This window comes from Scylla paramamosain, chromosome 42 (genome assembly GCF_035594125.1).
Source record: "Scylla paramamosain isolate STU-SP2022 chromosome 42, ASM3559412v1, whole genome shotgun sequence".
Lineage (NCBI taxonomy): Eukaryota > Metazoa > Arthropoda > Malacostraca > Decapoda > Portunidae > Scylla > Scylla paramamosain.
The window spans coordinates 270,379-294,666 of record NC_087192.1 but is presented as its reverse complement, the minus strand read 5'-3'; the positions used below and the strand labels follow the sequence as shown (position 1 = coordinate 294,666).

The 24,288-nt window shown below is 34.2% G+C and overlaps 1 protein-coding gene across 18 annotated transcripts in view; it reads right to left on the bottom strand.

Moving 5' to 3' along the window:
* Window positions 1-429: 429 nt before the first annotated feature.
* Window positions 430-24,288, bottom strand: part of LOC135093242 (mitogen-activated protein kinase kinase kinase kinase 3-like) — a 130,938-nt gene continuing 107,079 nt past the window's right edge. For 17 of the 18 annotated variants that reach the window (XM_063992261.1, XM_063992260.1, XM_063992266.1 and 14 more), the window contains one exon: window positions 430-23,198. In XM_063992261.1, the coding sequence (XP_063848331.1) occupies window positions 23,078-23,198 (121 nt within the window). In that variant the 3' untranslated portion in view covers window positions 430-23,077. The remainder of the gene's footprint in view (window positions 23,199-24,288) is intronic. The other variant, XM_063992262.1, reaches the window with a different exon arrangement.

Genomic DNA, 24,288 nt, shown 5'->3' with positions numbered 1-24,288 from the left:
TACTGCCTTAATTGGCCTGTGTATGGCAGGAAGAACTAAGTGTGTGAGCATTCCCATATATCAACATAATGAAGATCTGCTTCCTTATGTACAGTGTAGTCATTACTTCTTTCTGTCCCTTATCAACAATGTTTCACAGTAATGAAAAGCAAATATCCATTTTATTCTACTCACTAATAATCTGCTGCATCTCCACTGTCTTCATGAGTGCAGGAAAAATTCAAGTGACTGAGATTCCATTGATGTTTTCATCAGCCAGTGGCCAGTACAGCACATCACTAGGTTATCTGTCATTGGCTGCCAAGTCTAATCATTGCCCCCTTTTAACTGTGGAACAATATTGCATGGACAACATTTTTTGATAATTTTGATAAGTTACTGAGTTGATGAGTTTACTTTTTTTCATAGAAATTGTTCATTAATGTAAGATTCTCTCTCTCTCTCTCTCTCTCTCTCTCTCTCTCTCTCTCTCTCTCTCTCTCTCTCTCTCTCTCTCTCTCTCTCTCTCTCTCTTATATTTTCATAAATTAATGAAAATAGATTTTTCTTAAATAAAACAATATTATATCTACTTTGTATTTTCCACTTAACCCAATTTTTTCATTTATTGAACATGTGCTAGAAAGAGATTTGTGTATTGTCTGCTTGCCCATGCAGCAGCACAACCCACCCTCAGTGACTCTGGTGCATGCTGCCTCAGTGTTTGGTGCACTACTGTAAAACACTGATAGTGTGATCTGGGATCATGTCATATATGTATTGGAAGAAATGGTCTAGAATAGGGGGAGAAGTCTGAATGTCATGATGTTGCTTTCAGTGGATTGGCTTGGGCACCAACTAATTTAATGTCTTGAATTCATGTTGTACAAATTTTCTTTGTAAGAATTTTACTTGGGAAGAGAAAACATTTACTGTTCAGCAAGACTCAGTTTTTCATAAGATGGTGTGATCTGGGAATGCATTTCCTCCAATCAACAGGGGACATCTTATATGCAATTGCACATAAAGGTGATTATTTTGGTGTGCTGTTCAGTGAATGATTTGCCAAAAAAAAATCCAAATAAAAATATGCTGAAAAAAAGTATATAATAATGGGAGAAAAAAAAAAAAAACTCATGGTGTGTAACATGAGATAAACATGTACCATACATGTGAAGTGTTGAAACACTGTCCATACTGCAACACTAACATAATAACAACCCATCAAGAGTTTCTCTCATTTCAAATGGCTGTTTAATATCAAATGTCATTTTTTTATAATCTCAAATCCCCTATAAAGTCTACATACTTAATATTCAGAATGTATTCACTACACTAGATTTCCTTTGTTTAGTTGCAAATGCAACAATATATCTTTTAAGCTTACTTGCACAGACCAAATAAGCTTTGAATTCAGAATAGTTTGGGTACATTTCAAATGTGGTATGGAAATGTATGTCATATAATATCACCTCACTACTATATTGATTCTCCATATTGACTTTGGGAAGACTTTCTGTCACAGAGATTAGCTTATAATTAATGGGAATGATTTTCAGTTAAGAAAGAAGTATTTCAGCATTATTATAAAGTATCTTCCTACACTAAGGATTGAAGAAAAAAAAAAATACAAGCTTACTATGGTTTCATAGCATACACAAATATATTCCTCACCAATGGACCATCACCTTTTAGCTGTAACACTGCACTTTTGATGCAGGTTCAGCAAGTGCAAGGTTCTTAACCCAGCAAAAACTGAAAAAGCAAGATGTATGGATTTTTTTTGTACTGATATAAGCACTTGCTCAATCTCCATTTTCCTTTATACCTTATAGTGTATTTAGTATCTCTATTACATCAATCTTTTCCTTATATTTTTGTTACAAATTTACATGTTTTGTCTCAGAGTTAGGGCAGATAAACTAAAAAATGTCACACAGTGTGAGACATACAATAAATTAATGTAACATCCTGGTCCCAACCATAACATGCAACTGAGGCACAATCATGGGATAGGGAAGAAAACGATCACTGGTGGGAAAGGGGCAAAGTGTTGAGGAATGTTTGGAATTGACTATATGGACACTGAATGTGGAATGCCAAGTGGCAAAAAAAACATGATTTAGAAGTGGTATGATGTATACAAGGGTGCAAGGATGCTCTGGTTGCATTGGAATTTGATAAAAAGACAAATATCGTATGCAAATAAAAACAATTTGTTACTGAGGTGTATGCTGGAGAAAATTATACTTTTTGTTGCAAGACGGAAACAAGTTGAAATAACATTGTGAAATGTAAGATTTAACTCAACTGCCAATGCAAGGGCTACTTTCTAAAGGAGTATTATGCAATAAAGTACATCCCTTCCTTCTACTGTCATGATTAAAATAAGTGTTAAAAAGTTCACTTGTTCACTGCAAAAATGTTTTGTTCTCATCACCACACACTGTTATCCACAGACCATCTGAGCACACCTTCAGTTTTTTTGATCATCTACAAAACCTGCACATTCACATCCACAGCACTGATTACAGACACATTCCCCTACACTTGTGTAGTGCCTGGTACAAAATGAGGCCTAGTTAGGTAAAACATATATTATAAGTCTTTTCTGTTGATAGCACATAGATGATCTTCACTTTTGTTTAGATGAGAGCAGAGAATGCTTTTTGAAACTTTCCATTCATTGTTTATGGCTCATAACTATGTAAATATAAACAAAAGCCATTTACAAAATATACCAACTTCTTGCATGCTTATTAATAAATTAACTGGGCCATATTCAGTTATTCAAATACACTCAGATCAGTACTAGTCTTTTATGTGGAAGTGAAAACAAAACTTATGTCATGAAACTGTAATATGCCTTTTTTATTTGAACTAAAATATAATGGCAACATTTTAATTGTTTTTCTATGGCAATAACAAAATACTTCAGTCATATCATAAACATTTAAAACACACAAAGGCATAAAATGTAGCAGCAATGAGGAAATAATAGTTCAATGCATTACATGAATGTAAAGCAAACATACTTCTTAAGGATTTAGTATCAAATAACTAGGTATAATACAAATATGTCAAGCTTAATTCTTTTAATGCTGTTAGGATTAAATGAGTAGTGATGTAATTACTGTAGCAGTCTGACTATGAAAATAGCCTATGATGAAAGTAGAAATGAAACATGACATAAGGATGAAAGCAAGATATTTATCTTTCTTATAATTATTAGGGAAAATTCCACATTAAAAGGCAACATTGTGAATATGCAAATATAAATGACATTGCAGTTAATATGCAAAATAGAGTTAATAATAACTGTTTCAAAACATTGCATAATCCCAGGGTATTAATAACATTATTGTGTCCTCAAAGACATTCTTTAAAAGTAACAATGTAAACATAAATCCATTTTGTAGTCATTGACACCTTTCCTAATACATATTAAATGACTAAAAAAACACGAGTATGAGCAATACATTCAGTATCAGGTCACACATTATCACGTGATTCACTTTCATCCTGAATACCATATTTCCATTGATGACTTCATGCCAAACAGGACATGGAAAATTCCAGTGCTCTGCATTAAATAACCATTTCACCAATAATGTTCCAGTATAATTATGCCAACTGCCTATAAAAAGAAAATTAAATAATTTATTGTAAATATCAGTGACTGGATGTCATTTCGTATAACACAACTTAACTGATCTACTTGTGGGTGCAAGTCTTGCACTTCAAGTAACACTGGTCTCTGCACTGCTTCCTAGCTAATCAACCTATGGGAAGTATTTCAGCATCCACTCTCACTCTACAATACTGATCATTAAAGACATAAGCTGAAGACAAATGTCACATTCTTTCAAGTACAGCACAAGCATCATTATTTTTGGAGTTGAAAACTACTTATCAAGCATCTGTATAATTAAGTATTTAATGGTAAATTATTTTCCAATCACTTCAATAAATCATTGATAACATATATCATTTTATCCTTTTAAATGTTGAGTAGAGTAAAAACCAAAAAAAGTGTGTGTGTGTGTGTGTGTGTGTGTGTTTACCTAGTTGTGACATATGGAAGAGGAGCTAAGCTCATACTGTCACGTCTGTTTTTATCCAACTTTTCCTTAAAGTCATGAATAATTTTAGCATACACGACTTCCCCCTCCAGTCCATTACATGCCTCAATGCTTCTATGAGGAAGATAAACTTCTTTATGTCCCTTCTGCAGATGGTTGCTTTTAGTTCTCTTCCATGTCCATTTGCTTCTCGTTTGTTCATTACAAATATATTTTCCCTATCTAGTTTTTCCATCACACTCAGTAATCTGTAAAGTGTAATCATGTCACCTCTTTCTCATCTCCTTTCCAAGGTTGGGAGTTGCATCCTAGCAAGTCTCTTCTTGTATGGCAGGTCTTGAAGTGCTGGTATCATCTTGGTTACTTCACTCTGTATGCCTTCCAACTTTCTTGTGTTTTTTTTTTTTTTTTTTTTTTTTTTTCATTGGTGACCAAATTACCACTACATATTCTAATCTTGGACGTATCATTGTGGTGATTATTTTTCTCATTACATTTCTTCACAATCTTCAATTTCCTTCACTCTTCTCATAAGTTTTGCATTGTCAGTGAAAAGACTTGCATAGCTAGATACATTCTGCACCATATCACTTATATTCACCGCAAACATTACTGGTACTAACACTGACCCTTTGGGGACCCTACTTAATACCAGGCTTCACACTGAAGTCTGGTCCTTTATTACCATATGCATCTTTGTTTTTTTTGTTATGTTTTTTTTTTATTCCCCCTTCATTCCAGCAGTCTTTAATTTACACCGCCTATCTTCTCCAGTTTCCATAAAAATCTTTTATGTGGCAACTTATCAAAAGCTTTTCTTAAATCTAGGTAAATGCAGTCTGCCCAACCATCTCTCTCCTGTATTATATCAATCACTCTTGAATAATAACACAACAAAATGGTAAGACAAGATCTTCCCTTTCTAAAACCAAATTGACAATTTGTGTATTTCATTTAGTTCTATTTACTTGCTGTGACATATGGGAAAAGATGCAGCTCTTTGGATCCTTTCTATTTTCCTTATTTCCTTTTTATTATGGGGTGACCAAACAATTGTGGCATATTCTAGTTTTGGTTGAATCACATATTCCATCAACTTTTTCCATCATCTCTTCATACATGTAAGCAAATGCCCCTTTCATCTTTCTTAATAACTCATAGGTTTCCCCAACTATTTTGTTTACATGTTTTTCTGGTGATAAATTATCACTTATTATAATTCCCAAGTCTTTTTCTTCTTTGGTTTTCTTAATTTCCACTTCTCCCATGGTGTAGGAACTTGTCAATCTTCTTTTGCTTTTTCCTAATTCCATCACCTTGCATTTCTTTGTGTGTGTGTGTGTGTGTGTGTGTGTGTGTGTGTGTGTGTGTGTGTGTGTGTGTGTGTGTGTGTGTGTGTGTGTGTGTGTGTGTGTGTGTGTATGTGTGTGTGTGTGTGTGCACATGCATGCAAATAAATACCCAAACAATTTTAAAAATTACCAACTAGCATAACAAAAAGGTAGAGTTGGGACATATAATGTTATGCTGTTTGATACCCTGGCTTTGAAATCAACATCTTCAGCCCTTGATCTTGGAACGGATACCATTCTAGTACCTCAGAGCACGGGACCAACTGCAAATGATTAAAAAAATTTCCTATTATATTTAAAGGCAAGTTAAATGACAAGTCAAATAGTTAAAAGGATATTGTGGCATACTAACCATAATACAGTAGTCAATATTTTCTTTAATATTCACTCTTATACTTGTGAAATGTGTGTGTGTGTATTTACCTAGTTGTATTTAGTAAACCTAGTTGTATTGTACAGGGCATGAAACAAAGCTCATTTTGTCCTGCCTTTATAATCATATTTATCCAGTTTCTCTTTAATCATAAGTATGCTGCTTGCCGCAACCACCTCTTCCTTCAAATCATTCCAGATTTCAATAGTTCTATATAGGAAGCTGCATTTCTTGATGTCGCTTGAACATCCATTCTTATTTTCTTCACATGTCCTCTCATCTATCTCTCTTCCTCCTCCATTCTGCATTCTAGTAATATCCATTCATTTACTTGATCTAGTCCCATAGCTTTTCTAACATCCAGCTCTTCCAGCAGTTTTTTTTATTTCTTGCCTCTTCTTGTATCTCCTGTATTCCCTCATTCTGTGATACCACTTTCAGTTCCACAAATTTGGCTTCCTTTGTAAACCCATCTCCTCAGTAGTTTCATAAATTCTTCCTTCCGTTTTTAATTTGTTTATGCCATCCTTATGTTTCATTTTCCTGTTTATGTAGCTGTAGAAGAGTTCAGATTCTTCCTTAAATTTTCTTACTATATCACTGTCAAAGTTTCTTTCTTCTCTTTTTATTATACTATATTCATTCCTTGCCTTTCTGTATTCTTCTCCAGCATTGTGTGTATTTACCTAGTTTACCCAGTTGTATTGTACAGAGCACGAGTCAAAGCTCATTTTATCCTGTCTCCATAACCATGTGTGTGTGTGTGTGTGTGTGTGTGTGTGTGTGTGTGTGTGTGTGTGTGTGTGTGTGTGTGTGTGTGTGTGTGTGTGTGTGTGTATCATAAAAATAGTAATAAAAGAATTTTACCACCATAATGGAAACACTGCAAAGAAAATGCTAAACACCTACTAGGCTCTGAGATCATGCAGTGTCCAGCAGTAATGCTATAACTGTTCTCAGTAAAGCCCTGTGCACACTATCATTCATCACTGTTGACACTTCCCTTTAACTGTTTGTCACTCAAGTGACAGTATGGACAGGATGCCTGCAAACAAAATATAATTGCTGGGATTGCTTGCCAGTATTCAGGAGATCCAAGCATGCCTATCACACATAGGTCATTCAGCTCTTAGCTATCACGATGAAAGGATTTCTGCACCAGATGTCTCTCCATCCCAACAGAAGAACCACATACCTCCTTCAAGTGGACAAAAAGATTAACTCAGGAGTTAATCAAATTCTACAAAAATCTTCCTATGTGTGGATAGTGAAGCCTACACCTTACAACAAATAAATGTTACATTATCCAAAAAGGATACTATTGCTAAAAACTAAAAGCAATGTGTGTCAAATGCAGTACAGAAAAAAATAAAAAGATCGAGATGCAATGCTTACAAAAGAGACAAGTTTAAGTTTGAATGAAACTCCAACAAGTTATAAAGATCAGCAGTTTTTATATGAAGGCAAAATGCAGTGAGATTCAAAATCTTCACTATCACAGATGAGTACAATGATCAGAAATGATAGAATGCATAACATATACAAACAAAATATACAATGACCAGAATATTAGTGAGTATTAGATGAATGAGCTGAAGAATTATACATGTGAATTTATAGTCTACATAATTTCCAAAATTATTTAGAAATGAATTTTTATCAATAACAGCCATTTACTTTGAAATCAGGACATGCACTGTATACAGAGGGAAAGTGATAAGTGAAGACACAACACTGACAACAGCTTTGCATACCAGTGAAGGCCATCACTGGACAATGACAGAGATGAGTGGCAGTGTGCTTATGGCTTAACGTGTGCATTATTTTCCTCCCTCGCTAAAACATTACTACATCTAGATTCTATCAAAATAAAAAGATAAAAGGACATGATTTTGTGTCTGTGTCGTAGATTGGGAGTTTGTCAAATTACATTACCTAAAATCAAGCATACTTTTATTATGCATTTTGAGCTTACATACAGTGGGATCTGTGGCAACATATGGTTCAGGTAATGTACAAATTGAATAATGAACTGAATTACGAGGAAAATCATCAGTTAAATAACAAACAAAATTCCCTTTAAGGAACAGCCCTCCTGCCCCTGCAACCACCTCCACTGTCCTCCAGGTCCCATGAATGTCTGCACCACTCACCCAAGTTGATATTCACCCATCCATGCACACCATCCCTACCAACCATGAACTATAACTATCATAATATAAAGCTGGAATGCCATTAGTAGACTCAGTTCCACATCCCTCATAAGCTTCAGTGGTTTTGTAGTGTTCCTTGTATAGCTCACCATCCCCTATCCTAGCCATGGATTACCAAAAGGAGACAAAGATGAAGAGCCAATTGATTGCAATTGTCATGAAGATAAATAAGAAGTATGGCAGCTGTGCTACCATCATGTAGCTGAGCAGTTACTGTACATGTTTGGTGTGTTTTTTGCTATTTTTGAGGTATTTTATTCTATTTATGTTATTTTTACGCTCCTTAGCACAAATGAAAATTTTTCCCCATGTTGTTTGTTTTGAATAGTGAATGAACTGCATTATGAACAGGTAAATAGTATAAATTACATTTGTTTTAATGGACCCCACTGTATATTATAATACCTATGACAAATTGTTACTTTATTTGAATTAATTACTTTGATACAAGCTAGGAAAGTGACGAGTCAGGTATGCAACAGATGTGGCATACTTAGTTTGCATGTCTATATGCAAGTGGAAGGAGGCATTAGCATACAGATTATTGTTGATATTAAATAATCTCTTAAACTTATTCTTGACTGAATGAATATTTAGAACAACAAGATGTGGATGTCAAGAATGGGCATCTTTGTAGCACTGAAATTCAAACAGGTTTTTGGCAATAAAGTAATAATAGCCTGTGGCAAGCTTTGGTTGATTAATAATAATTGTAATTTTCAAGACATGTGCCATTTATTTCAGATTCTGAGGTAGGTTAACACTAAGAAAGACACAATTAGATCCCTTAAGTAGGAAAGATAAGACTTTGAGGACCCAACAAGAGAGCAGTGTATTGTGAAAGTATTTACTAGGAATAGCCAAAAGACAGGAGATATTACACTGCCTTCACATCAGTTTTGTGTACAAGCTCTTGGTGGGCAGCAGTGAGTCCACTAGTGAAGCAGCCATTGTTCTGTACTGCAAACTGGCTCCATTTGAGATGGATCATCTAATAACTCGGAGTTCATTATATCTTTTGTTTACTTTGTATAAATACTTTTACCTTTAAGCAATAATGAATATATATATATATATATATATATATATATATATATATATATATATATATATATATATATATATATATATATATATATAGTGATTTAAGAAATGCTTTGTTGTCTAAGCATTTCTTAGTAGACAGTAGTGATGCATTATCTGTTCAGTGCAAAGCCATTAGCAATGTGTGTTTGAATCCACTGGAAACCTCAAGGGTTTCTCAACTTTTTAATTTACTTTCATAAAAGTCATTTTATCTTTACATAATGGATTATATGGATACATTCTGATTGGCAGGATGATGACTCAAAATATGCCATTAGTCTACTATCACATAGGAATACATCATTCATGATCCTATTGTGAGCGCATTTTTACCTGCGCATGCACACACACACACACACACACACACACACACACACACAGCACTAAAAGGGACATAAATAAATTAGAGAGGATACAACAAGCAGCAAGGAAATTACCTCTGACCCTATCATATTTATTGTATGAAGAGATTAAAGAAACTAAATCTGCCCACCTTGGAAAAGAGAAGAGAGAGGTGACAAGATTGCCTTATATTGAATTTTGCTGGGCTATAAAAAATTGGCCTGGAGTGATTTGGTGGTGAGAGACTTTAAAAGCACAAGACGGAATGAGAAGGTGAAGAAGGGTGTGTGTTGAAGAGATATTAAGAACAGTTTCCTGCAAAGCACAGCAGAAATCTGGAATGAGTTTCAAAAAGAAGTAATAAATGCAATAACTATGCATGATTTTAAGAAAAAACTGGATAAAAGTAGATATTGAGACAGGACAGCACGAGCTTAGGCTCCTCCTCCCGCAAACCACAACTAGGTAAATTAGGTACACACACACACACACACACACCAGTGTGGTCTCCCCACACAAAGAAACGTAAAAAACTAGAAAGGATACAAAGGATGGCAACAAAGATGGTTCCAGAATTGGAAGAATTAACATATGAGGACATGAATCTGCCAACATTGGAACAAAAAGAAGAAAAGGGGAGATTTATTACTGATATATAAATTGTGGAATGGAGTGGAAGAAATTGATAATGAGAAACTACTGCTAAGAGAAGAAGGAAATACGAATTTCACATGAGAACGCAGCAAAAAACTAAGAAAAGGAAGATCCTTCAGTAACATCAAGAAATATAGTTTCCCACAGAGAAATATAGAAGTTTGGAACAAGCTAAGTGAGTAGGTAGTATCAGCAATAAGTGTGCACAATTTTAAGGAAAAACTGGACAAATGTAGAAGTGGAGACAGGACCTCATGAGTGTAGCTCAGGTCCTGTAAATTACAACTAAATAATTACGCACACACACACACACACACACACACACACACACACACACATATTAATATAACTCTCCATTTGAGTGATGAGTTGTTAGATTCAAAGTTGGAGCAAAGGAAAGTTCAAAGTTGGAGAGAGAGAGAGAGAGAGAGAGAGAGAGAGAGAGAGAGAGAGAGAGAGAGAGAGAGAGAGAGAGAGAGAGAGAGAGAGAGAGAGAGAGAGAGAGAGAGAGAGAGAGAGAGAGAGAGAGAGAGAGAGAGAGAGAGAGAGAGAGTGTGTTCCAGCCTTCTAGGTTGAGTGACTAACCCTCCCAGCACTGAGGATTAATTCACACTTGCTACAAGTTGTCACTTTTGCATGCCTCAAGTATTATTTATCCATCATGTTACTTCTTTCACCATAATAATATTTGTACAAATATATTTTCAACAAAACATATTTTATTTCATTCGGTTGCACTACATTACTGGCCTGACCTGAGAATCTGCCTAGGTGTTACTCAATCTTCTCAAAAGAAAGCACATATTGATTTTGTAGTATAGTGGAGTCTCAGATACCCAAAGCCTCTGAGCTCAAACAAATTGGTTCCCAAGCAATTTTTCCAAACAAAAAAATGCATTGGTTTCTGAACAGTCTTGGTTCCCAAACAAGCAACCTGGCAGCTGCATGCTCCATGCACTGGGAGGCATGATGGGAGGGTATCAGTAATGCTGCAGTGTCCTCCTTGTCTTGAATTTGCGGTAACTTTTCTTGAATTTCACTTTATTTTTTTTACATATTACTATTAAAGAGGCTTCCATGGGGCCACAGAAGGATAGTGATGGCAATAAAATAAATAGAAAAAGTCAGAATCATGTTAGAAGTGACAAAAGGAATCGCAGCCAAACATGAATAGGGTGTTTGTATCTCAAATATTGTTGTGCATTTTGGTATGGCAATATCAATGATTCATACAGTTACCTGATATTTTTATGGAAGGAAACCCCTTTAAAACACTAACATCTCTCCCCTTCCCATTCCTCACCACCTTTCTCTTATGCCATTAACTCTTCTCTATACAGGTAGAGTGAAGTTAAATTTTCATCTATATCTATTGGATAGAGTGAAGTTAAATTTTCATCTATAATTTATTTATTAAGCTTATTATTTTAGTGTAAGATTTATTTATTTTTTTTTTACAAATCTATGCATCAAATACTACTGTAAAAACTTGGATAAGCTATAATCTGGGATTCAGCTAATTAATCCATTTCATATTAATTTATATGGGAGAAATAGTGTTGGTTTACATACAGCCTTTAAGAACAGATTAAGTTTGAGAACTGGGGTTCCACTGTAGAGTTGAAATAATTCATAAATGAACAAATATGAAACTAACAATATAAAAGAATTTAGTACCATAGTTTAAATAATGGTAATTAGTGTGTTGTACAAGTTTTACTGTACAGTCACCTATATGAAGTGTGTCATCGTGTGCAGGTAATCTGGAAATATCTTAGTTTTTTGGGATGTCTCAGTCAGATCAGAACCAAAGTAATTTTCTGCTATTGCTTTCATTATAACTAATGTGAAGTGAATCATGTGTAATGCGGGTTGCTAGAAGAACCTTCAGTGATGAGTGCATGAAAATGACACAATTTTGTCAACCCTTGGGAAGGAGTATGGGCACACTTGATGAGGCCCAATGGCATATGGACCCAGTTAAGATGAAGAGCACTCCCTAAGAAGCACTGTGCATCTGCTGTGGTCTCAGGATTGGAGTCAGTGTGAGCTAGGTAACAACCTCATCATGAAGAGGCAGGGGTAGACCAGTGTATACTGTTGGGCCTTGCTATGTATGTGTGTGGCCAACTCTGGTGAGCCTGGACTTTTGGGATCTAGTATGGTGGTCCATAAGATTATCCCTTTTCACCTGGGACTGTGCATGCTCTGTGCATGAGTGTGTACTGCTTTGTCTGAGCCACCCCATGTGGTACTGCAGGCATGGTACAGAGATAAATAGTAACTGTACTGTACTGGTTTTTATCTGTTAACTTTTTCATGTTTTATGAAACCTTACGTATTTGTTAACATTCAGTTATCTGCATTAAAACATTTTGAATGTTGTAGACAGTCTGCAAATATTCTGTTCTTTTGTGGGGTCTGTCAAAAGCCAGGTTGGAACAATAGTCATTTTCTGCCATTAACACTCTAACATGAATCATGTCTAAAGTGGGACACTGGCAGAACTTGCTCCCAAGTTGTATCTGGTTTGGTTGTATATACTTGGTTGTTGTCCTCTGTGAAGAGAAACAACTGTAACAAGGCTCCCAACAGGACCTGGTAAAACTTACAATCATGTACTTAAGGGTTCCCTCTTATGTATGCATATAGCTTACTTGTGATTTTGTAAATAAATATGTAAATACACACACACACACACACACACACACATGCAAGCCTCCCTGCCCAAAACACATACACACACTTTGCCTACCACATACATATATACCTCTAATTATAAGATAGGCAAGTATATGGTGCAGAAAAAGTAAATACCTAAATGAATAAATAGATAACAAAAAATGCCAATGAATAAGACACAGATAAGAAAATAACAACAAAGACCTACATCCTCTAGAGGTGTACTGAATGAAGACAAGTACAGAGGAGGAAAACAGAGGTGTAAAATAAAAAGACATGAATAATCTGCATTGAGCAGTAGTCAACTGGGCATCAAAACAAATAAAATCCAGAGCAAAATAAGATGTTGGGAAACAAAGCAAAATGATCAAAAACTCCACACACAAAAATACAAACAGGTTTCACAGCCTGTAAGGAATAAAGTTACCCTAAATTGCAGCATTTTTTTTTCTCACTTTTTTGTAAATGTTTCACACACTGAAAAGTAACATCACTATCACATAAAGTGTATGATAAATGCAGCATATGCCAAAAACTCAGTAATACATTCTTCAGTTGCTGCAGAATGTTTGTTTCCATCTGAGTCAAGTTAGATGCCTTAGCCTATGCTAAAGAGCATGGTATTATAGTACATGTGCAGTATTTCATAGCAGGTGTAATAAATCCATTTTCTTTGAAGGATAGTGTAACATTACTTTAATTTTATTTTGTGCTCAATTTCAATATATATATATATATATATATATATATATATATATATATATATATATATATATATATATATATATATATATATATATATATATATATATATATATATATATATATATATGGTATCCTGGGGAAAATCACATGTTTTCAGAAATTAAAGATCAAGTAATTCCAAATTGGAAATATTCTATGGTCAAATGCTTTCAACTCCATGCTTTATAAGTTACTGGACATTTAATTATGAATGTGCATCAGTGGCAAGTGGCTGCACTTGGGCTGTCCCACAACGTCACTGTTGCCATATGGCATTCACTATGTTTTAGTTCTTATTTGCTACAACTGTGTTCTTGCATTTAATTTCATCTTTATATATGAAAACCTTGATGTGTAATCAAATAAAACTTTCATGATGCCAATGCCCACCATTGTTGCCCTCTCCTCCCCACCTCCTTCAATTATTAGTGCATTCATATTTAAAAGTTCTAAAACTTCTAAACCATGGCATTAAAAAGCATCTGACCATGGAATATTTCTGGCTTGGAATTACCTGATCTTTCATATATGAGAATATACGACACTAACTATGTGTGTGTGTGTGTGTGTGTGTGTCTATATATATATATATATATATATATATATATATATATATATATATATATATATATATATATATATATATATATATATATATATATATACAGTAAAATCCCTCTTATCCGGCATTCGAGTATCCGGCAGCCTCAAGTATCCGGCACATTTTTCCCCGAGCCTTAAAATCAATAAAAAATCAATGTGTACTCATAAAATCGATTAAAATTCCCGCACGAGGCTTACTTTGTCCCCTCGCCACCAGAGCGCACTGCTTCGCGCCATCTCCAGCCCACTGCACTGTGTTTACTCAGTGACTCAGTCCCGCGTGTGCACTGTTTATCGCCTGACACCTTCATCATGCCTAAAGTTGTAGAAAAGAGGAAGCGTGTTGTGCTTACACTTAAGCAGCTGATCAGATCAGCTGCTGATTAAGATCAGCTGATCTTTGTTATGGTAAGATGCGTGAGTGTAGGGTGGTGATTGTCGACATAATTTCACTTCTATTCAAGTATCCGGCATGTCGGCGGTCCTGTTGATGCTGGATAAGAGGGATTTTACTGTATATATATATATATATATGAGGGTAAGAAGGGATACACCAGACTTCCTTCTTCATTTGTTGCAACATTTCACCTTCACAGCAGGCATCAAGCTAAAAAATTAATAAAAACAAGCACAAATACAAAAATCATAAAATATTACATCAATAGGGACAAGATTAAAAACAAAACAATAACCAAAAGGGGACAGACACACAAACAAAAGAAACTATGTGACATGTGTCCATAGCTTCATACCTTTATTTTGGTTGATATTTTTTCTTTCTGTTTGTGATGTATAAGCTACAGCTGACAGGTCATTTTGTCACTTTTTTTTATTTATTTATTTTTTCTGTTTGCCTGCCTGTCCTCTTTTGGTTACTGTTTTGTTTTTCAATCTTGTCCTTATTGATGTGATATTTTATGATTTTTGTATCTGTGCTTATTTTTATCAATTTTTTTTTAGCTTGATGATGGCTTCTGTGAAGGTGAAATGTTGCAATAAATGAAGAACGAAGTCTGCTGTATTCCTGCTTACCCTCATATATAACTCAAAACTTGTTCTACTATATATATATATATATATATATATATATATATATATATATATATATATATATATATATATATATATATATATATATATATATACAGTGGAACCTCGGTTATTGAACGCCTCCCTTTTCAGACAACGTGGTTTTTAAACAAAATTTTGAACTCATTATTGCTTCAGTTGTGGTGCCAAAATTTGGTTTTAGAACAAAGTTACTTGATTTCAAATACCAAAAGACATAGCAAAAGCTACTGTTTATTACTAATTTATAATTTCTATAAATATTTATTTCATTTGTATATATCTGGAGGAGACACAGAGTGTAATACAGTAATTCAATCTTTGAAATAAGGTAAACGTGATCTCATTGAAAAGCCTCAATATAAACAAACAGTTTTCTGCGCTCAGGAGTTATTCCAGGCTACCTATGGCTCTTGATGACCCCAAATGCCATCACTACTGCACAACTGCATTTTTCCAGCAGCTTTTCCAGGCAGCAAGATATCATTTTGGTGGTAAGTGGGTTGCTCTTTTCTGTGTCCTTTTTTAAGGCTTCTCTCACTAGATGGGTGACAAAGAGAATACCTGCATGGTCTAAACAATATCTTCTGTTGACTTCTGTGTCACTAACTTCATTCAATACATCCTTTCTGAATAATTAATTTGTGAGCTGGAGATGTTGTGAAGCAGCCATCTTGGCTGTGGAAGCATCTGTCATAAGCCACTAAGGCACGGTAGACTGGTGTCTGGGAATGGATTAATCCATTTTACACTGATTCCTATAGGGAAAATAGTTTCGTTTTTCAAACATTTCAGATTATGAATGGCATTCAGGAACAAACTAAGTTCTACTGTGTATATATATATATATATATATATATATATATATATATATATATATATATATATATATATATATATATATATATATATATATATATATATATATACACACCATATGTGTACCAGTTCATATCTTCATAAAAAAAAGTTCAAATACATTCCATGAATTGTTTTTCTCTCAAAATATTGTAACGAAGACAAAATTAGAAACACATACACAAATTCATTTCCATAAATGCAAATCTACAAATTCAAATCCATACCTTGTGCAGCTGCAAATCCACAACCCACTTGAAATTTGTGGTACCATAAACACAGATCTGAAAAGGCTAATAATCACTTTCCAATTTTGACTGAGAAGTTTCCAAAACATCAAAAACAAGGCTAAATAAAGTGCTATTATAGAATAAATAATACATATATTGATAAATTAAAATATACTAATATACACAAGCTGAACTCTTCCACCATGAGTGCACCCATGCAATGAAATTTCATTACATGGTGTGATCAGCCAAAAGGAAGTGAAGTGGACTTCAATAACCTTATTCAACAGTCCCATAGGGAAGGCAATCCTGAAATCAAACCTACTTCCCGTCAGAGAAGGGCATTCATGGGAGAAGACTTTTTGCTCTAAACACAAGCTTATGAGAGACTCAAAAGCTGTCCAACCCTGATTAGGAAAAATAAGGATGTTTAATAAAATGATGATGATGATGATGATGGAACTCTCATTCCTGCACTGTTTATTAAAATTTCAGAGTAAGCATGAATGGCAAGTTTGTCTTGCTAGTTTTGGTTCATTATTCTAATTAAATTTTCATTAAAATTCCAGTGCTCGAATGAGTGGGAAGTTCATTATTCCAGTTTTGGTTCATTATTCCAATTAGATGTTTATTAAAATTTCAGTGCATTATTGTAGTTGTACATTACATTATAATGACTGTACGTTGTGGCATACCCTACTGTATATATATATATATATATATATATATATATATATATATATATATATATATATATATATATATATATATATATATATATATATATATATATCATATTTCAGCTTCACATAAATTTGCTGTTCAGTATGTATGAAGCTACAATCAAAAGAAAAAAATTACAAAACAGGGAATGGAGAGAGAGAGAGAGAGAGAGAGAGAGAGAGAGAGAGAGAGAGAGAGAGAGAGAGAGAGAGAGAGAGAGAGAGAGAGAGAGAGAGAGAGAGAGAGAGAGAGAGAGAGAGAGAGAGAGAGAGAGAGAGAGAAATTGGCCAAGGATCAACAAGGATGTAGTGAAACCAGTGAGGATTAATTATTCAACATACAAAAAGCCTTTCATCAATAAACTAGGGTAAATAGTGTGATGAATGTTTAGAGAATAATGTAAAATGTGTTGTGATGGAGCATATTTTATAAAAATAATTTATTTTTGATCATCTACAACACTGAAGATCTTATGTACTATGTACAAAATCTCAGAAACATTAGGTATCTAATTATCTAACACAATCAGGCTTGGATTATGGTAGGGTAGCAGTCTTTGTGTATTTGTTTCCATGATTCACTCTCCTTGCAGACTTCAATAAACCAGGCTGACATCCCCCTTTAAAGATGGATAGCTGGGACATGGCAACACACACACACACACACACACACACACACACACACACACACACACACACACACACACACACACACACACACACACACACTTTCATAAGATTAAATTTTAATCCTTTCCATTTCCTGAACCTCTAATGGGAAGGATAGATCCTTACTGATCATACCTTAGCAAGGGTCTGTTGTGCATGAATACAATCATCCCTCATTATCCATGGGGGTTAGGTAAAAGAGACACCCATTGATAAGGAAAATCTGTGTAAAATTAGTGCCCTCACTTAAGAACACCCCTGAGCTCCAAAAACCTTAAGTAAAGAAAAACTGTATGAAGTACGTATTTTGTGGCGCATAACATGCTCCTGTGTATAATGAACACCATAAGCTTTATGACAACAATTTGAGGAAAAAAGATAATCAGTGCTTAAAATGCTCAGAAAATATTTAGAAAACACCAGCAGAAGAACTGACTTTTCTCACAGTTTATGTTTTCTATTCAATAGTAACAATTAGATCTTGGTGAAATTAGATCTTTTTAAATTCACTTTTTTTTTTTTTTTTTTTTACTAACATGGGGTAAGGTTGTATGTGAGCAATGGTGTGTCTCACCCTCAAGACCAGCTTCTTCTTAGGGGACAGTATCCTTGGGTGAGACTGAGAGCTGAGAGAAGTTCACATGGCTGCAGTAAAAAACACAAGTGATGCATTCAATTTTGTACCATGCTTGAACTGATTGGCTTGACAGTAACTGTTTTTCTTATTTCCCCACCAAGAAACCAACACACAGGTGAGTGTGAATCCTTGGTAGGGGCCATCATCTTGGTGTCTGCCACTGATATCTTGTCAGAATTTGCCCAGTGCAAACCAGTCTTAAGCAAGACTGATGATGTAGATAATTCTATTTTCCCAATTTGCATATCTTTGGTGTAGCTTGTATTGCTTGAATTGGCAACAACATACCTGTATCATACAAAACAATGCAAATAATGGCCAGGTCAGGCTGTCAGAGAAGCTCTATAACAAGACATGGACAACCCTCAACTGACTTAATTTTATTTTTTATGCTGGTTATTTTGTTCTCTTTGTATTGTATGACAACATATTATAAGCAAAGCAATGCACTATGAAGGATCATAAAGATAATTTTACAGTCAGTATTGGACAAGACCAAGAATAATAAATTAATAATAACATATACATATAATTTGTACCTTCAGCGTACACTGCACAAGGGGTAACTTTTTGGTATTATTGGATGAAAAAGAGTGCGCATGAATTACACACTACAAAATATGGTACATGGTTAAAGCCATTTTATTTATCAATTAAATAAAAAAAATAACAAAAAAATATGATGAACACTAGTAGGTTGCCTCTCATCATCTCCTTTGTTATTTGAATTTGTGGTTGGTAGCAATCCATGTAAAAGTGAAGCTGTGGATACTGAAACCATGGATAACAAGGGGATGACTGTAGTCAGATCTCTCCATATCAGAGCCCAATACCAGTACTTACTTATCCCTGCCACACCATAATACACCCATTTCTTTTCCTAAATTTAATCCCAACCAGCTGATCTTGCTAGATGCTGGCAAACCTGCTGTAGAGAACTTTCAGCTAACATTCAATTCATGTATTAATAACTGTTCTCTGTTCACCCCTTTTATACAATCACCTTGCTCCTACATCTAGTACTTTCTTCCCATTATCCATTCATCCTATTTATGGTCTTCCTCTTTGTCTTACACCATTCACTTCCGATCCAGTTATCTCCTTCACCTACTGTTGTTCTTTCATGCTCTCTACATCCCCAAAACATGCAACACTCAGATCTGCTATGCTTGTTTGACTCACTCATTTCTAACATTAGTTTCCCCTTGCACTTTCTAATTTCTCATAATCTATATGCATTACTTCACATGTATATCTAAGACACTTTATATCCATTATATTCAATATATTTTCTTCTGGTTCCATGTTACAGCCTCATAAAATTCAGTTAATACCACTATACACCCATACAACCTTCTCTTTGCACACATTCCAAATACTCTATAACTACACATTACTCTTTCCAGCTTCCTCACACATACTTCAAACAGGCTACCACCTCAAACAAAACTACATTCATCCTCCCATCATCTACTCCTCTCATATGCTTAATTACTCTTAGTTTCATTAAATCTCATTCAATATCATCTCAAACATCTCTCCAAATATCTTCACATGCTATCTCAGTTATTTTCCTCTGAATCAGCTACCAGTGCAATATCATCTGCAAACAGTGACTAATTCAGATTCAAATGTGATGAATGCTAATACCCATCAATTTTCACCAGACTCTACCATTTTCATATTCATCTTTCTTATATTAATGTAAATGTTAAACAACCAATGGGACATCACACAGCCTTGCTGTAGCCATACTCCGAAATTAAACCAATCACACATTATTTTTGCATCAAAGACCTGCTCTTAAATTAACATATAAATTTTCACAAAAAAAGTTGTTTTCTATCACCATTTCCTTATCATGAGGAATTAAAATGGACCATTAGGATTGAACTGCAATCCCCACAACATGTCTCTCCCATGTGTCTGGTTCCCCCCTTTACTTATGTACATATTCTGTTCCAACGTTTATAAAGAAACTGGTCTCCTGTGCATTTAAGTTCTCAGTTACCCCAGAATAACATGGTGCAAGAAAATTTTACTATAAAACTGATCTGGACTGGCTATAAAACAAGACATCAAATATATATTATATACATGATAATACATCAGGCATAAACTCTCCATGCACAAGAATGTGCTTGATGTATTCTGGTTTATGCATATACTTTGCTATTTTCTCACTATTATTTTCTCATTCCTTGTCATTCTGAAGCGAAATGCAGGATAAAACCTAGCATAGAGGGAATAGCTGTGTTTACAAACATAAAGCACAAGAAAAAAACCACAAGCACATTACACCAGACATCATTATAATGTCACTAAGCAATGTTCATATCATGACAGCACTTTCTAGCACTGGCCAACTGCTGGAAGATAAAAGCAGCAACTTTTCAATCTATCACATATTGTCATCCTTTCAAAAAAATAAATAAATAAAATGAAAAAAATAAAAAATAAAATAAATAAATAAATAAATAAATAAATAAATAAATAAATAAATAAATATAACAATAATAATAATATTATTATTATTATGTGACAATCTATTACACATTGTCATCCTTTGAAAAAAAAAATAAATAAATAAATATAATAATAATAATAATAATAATAATAATAATAATAATAATAATAATAATAATAATAGTAATAATAATAATAATATGTATAAGAATAAATTAATAAATAAACAAATAAATAAATAAATAAATAAATAAAATAAAATAAAATAAAATAAAATGAAATAAATAAAATAAAATAAAGTAAAGGACCAGTGCACAAGTGGTTTGACAGATGGTGGTATTCATATTAGCATTTAAAGACTGCAACATGTTTGGCAGGTTTAAAGACTGCAACATGTTTGGCAGGTTTAAAGACTGCAACATGTTCGGCAGGTTTAAAGACTGCAACATGTTTGGCAGGTTTAAAGACTGCAACATGTTCGGCAGGTTTAAAGACTGCAACATGTTTGGCAGGTTTAAAGACTGCAACATGTTTGGCAGGTTTAAAGACTGCAACATGTTCGGCAGGTTTAAAGACTGCAACATGTTTGGCAGGTTTAAAGACTGCAACATGTTTGGCAGGTTTAAAGACTGCAACATGTTTGGCAGGTTTCAGGGCTACGGTATGTGTTAACCTTTACCTAATGGAAGGTGTTCATAGTTGTTGTTGTTTTTTTTTCCATCTTTGCACTTTCATTTAAATATTAAGTGCAAAGACCAAGATTCTACTGAAATTTAAAAGAATGTGAGTGCTGTACTTGAAAAAAGTAAAAGATTTGAAAAATAAGTAATTGTCTAACAAAGTTTCAGCTTTAGGACGTCATACATACTCATCAACTTATGAGAAATTATGAGCACAAAGTGAGAGCAGTATGATCACCATGAATAACCTCTAACAGCTCTAAGCTACTCAACAATACTAACCACAATGTTCTTGAATATTCCATCTGGAATTGACCCCCAAATAAGACATGACAAGTACTATAGGTTATGTGAGCAAACAGCAACATGCTGAGTCAGGCTTCAGTAACAACTTAGCACAATGGGAAGCTAAGCCTTAATACCCTGCTTGGCCAACTAAGACTGCCCAATATCTGAGCCAGTTAACCAGTCTTGCATTAAGTAGAGTCTCACTATGATTATATGACTAAATTTTTTTTTAAAGATATTAAGGCTTAACTATATGCATCTGGTCTGCTCCTTAATAGTCTGCTTCTATCACACTAGCCATAAAAATGCTTTTTATACACATTGCCATACAAAACTGTATCCTGAGCCACTAAGAAGACTTCAATTTAGTTCTTAGAAAACTAGTTCTTCATTCTGGTAAAAAATAAATAAATAAATAAATAAATAAATAATAATAATAATAATAATAATAATAATAATAATAATAATAATAATAATAATAATAATAATAATAAATAAATAAATAAATAATGTTTTCACATCAAACAAGTTATGTAAATGTTGACTGTAACTAGTTTCTTTCCTTTAAATCAATTAGGGTACACTATCATTTTCCTGTGAATAAAAGTAAGTGTCTACATCTTTGGAACTCTAAAAGTGAAAATAATAAACTGATCAAACCCGTGCATCACTTTACTGGAGGGGGAGGGGAGATTCAACACAAGTAAGTGCTACTCATGGTCACACTTTAGGGATGGTGCCCATCAGACTTGTTTCAACAGGACAGTACACACACAGGCTGCACAAGGCGCCCAGCATGACACACCACTGATATGCAAGACTTGTTTGTACTGCTGTTGAGCCAGTGTTTAATTTAGGACACATGTTACTGATTTTCAAACCTCCATGTTGGAAGCCATATAATTTATGAAGCATGCCACTGTTAATCAAATATCCTTTTTAATGTTTAGCAAGTAAGATTAGTTGTCACAGCTCTGCTGGTGCTGCACCTCAGTCTCTACACCATGTGTTCAACTTTGCTACTTTGGCATGTTTCCCACTTTTCCTGCAACTAATTCTCTTAGGGGAAGGGCAATAGTTGATTTATTTTTTCAAGTATCCCTCCCATTTGAATTGTTTAAGATATTTAAAATATTTTTGTCTTTCTGTTCTTGATTAGTGTGGATACCAATTCACTGGCTGATGAGACAACAAAGTTCATGCTAGAATACACGGTTAATCAGTGTTAAAGCATCAATGAGAACTTTAAAAACCTTGTATGTATTAAGAAAGCAATACTTGGTGCTTCACCACTTGCTTCATGTATATGATAAGGGTATGTTACCTCATCCCTGCTGACCTCCTGCAAACTAGTACATGCTAGACTCATGGCCAGCCAGGATAAATAGGTTTACCCCCTGGTTAGCGTCAGACAAGGTGCCACCTTCACACTCCAGCATGGAGGACGGCCGGCTCTCCAAAGTAATAATTCTGCAAGAAAAAAAACATGTTGGAATAAGTGACCATAAAGATTAATAAATTTATTCCAGGTCTGCCCTTCTAAATATGTATATCAAATCCCAATAATACTATCTAGATATACAAAAAATATATGAATGGTAAAACTTCCATTTCTAGTACTGATTACTGAAGAATCTATTCTGATATCATATAAGATGACAGTTAAATAATACTTATATGTCTTATGTGCAGGTAAAGGCTCCATATAAGACTGCTGAGTAAAGAAAAGCTAGCAATTTAACATATGGTAAGCATGCTGCATTACATTTTTAGCAATAATTGGCTGGACAAAACATAAAAAAATGATATACGATACAAAATTAATGCATTGCATTAAGAAGGGGATGCTGTGAAAAGGAATGTTTCACAACTTTCACTTCATTCACATATATCAAAACCAAATATACAAGTATAGGCAATGACCATTTAACAGACCAGATAAAACCATGGAAAATCATATCCTTACCTCTTCCTATATCATCTCTTTGTTATCACCACTAAGTCCCTTTCTTTCTTAACTTTACTGATCATCCTTCCTCCTATCCTATGCTATTTGATCCATTTTTGAGCCACAGTATTTTCCTAGCAACAGAAATCCATTTTCACTAAACCTGACACCATTTGTAATACTCATTCAAGTCTACCTGCACTTACAGCAATCTACATATATATCCATAGCATATTCATACAATCATTCCACCTAAAATATCATAAATAAAAAAAAAAAAAAAAAAAAATTGCTTATGTCAAGACTATCCCTTGAAATATTTCATGCAATAATTATTTCCAGAAGTCCTCATTTTCTAGACATTTTCTCATCAATCTTTCATTATATACTTTCTGGTTAATTTTCAGCAACTTGTCATGCACCCTTCTCTTATTTTTTGATTTCCAAAAAGTTTTAAAAACTCTGGCAAATGCTAAATTGCAATCTAGGGAGGAGCCTTCTACAGTGATGGGCTGGACAGCTTTTCCTATTTCTCTGAAAAAATTTCTTGAACTGTATGTATCAAAATACAATTAATTTTCTACATCAGTCAACTTTCCTATTGAGTGCTTT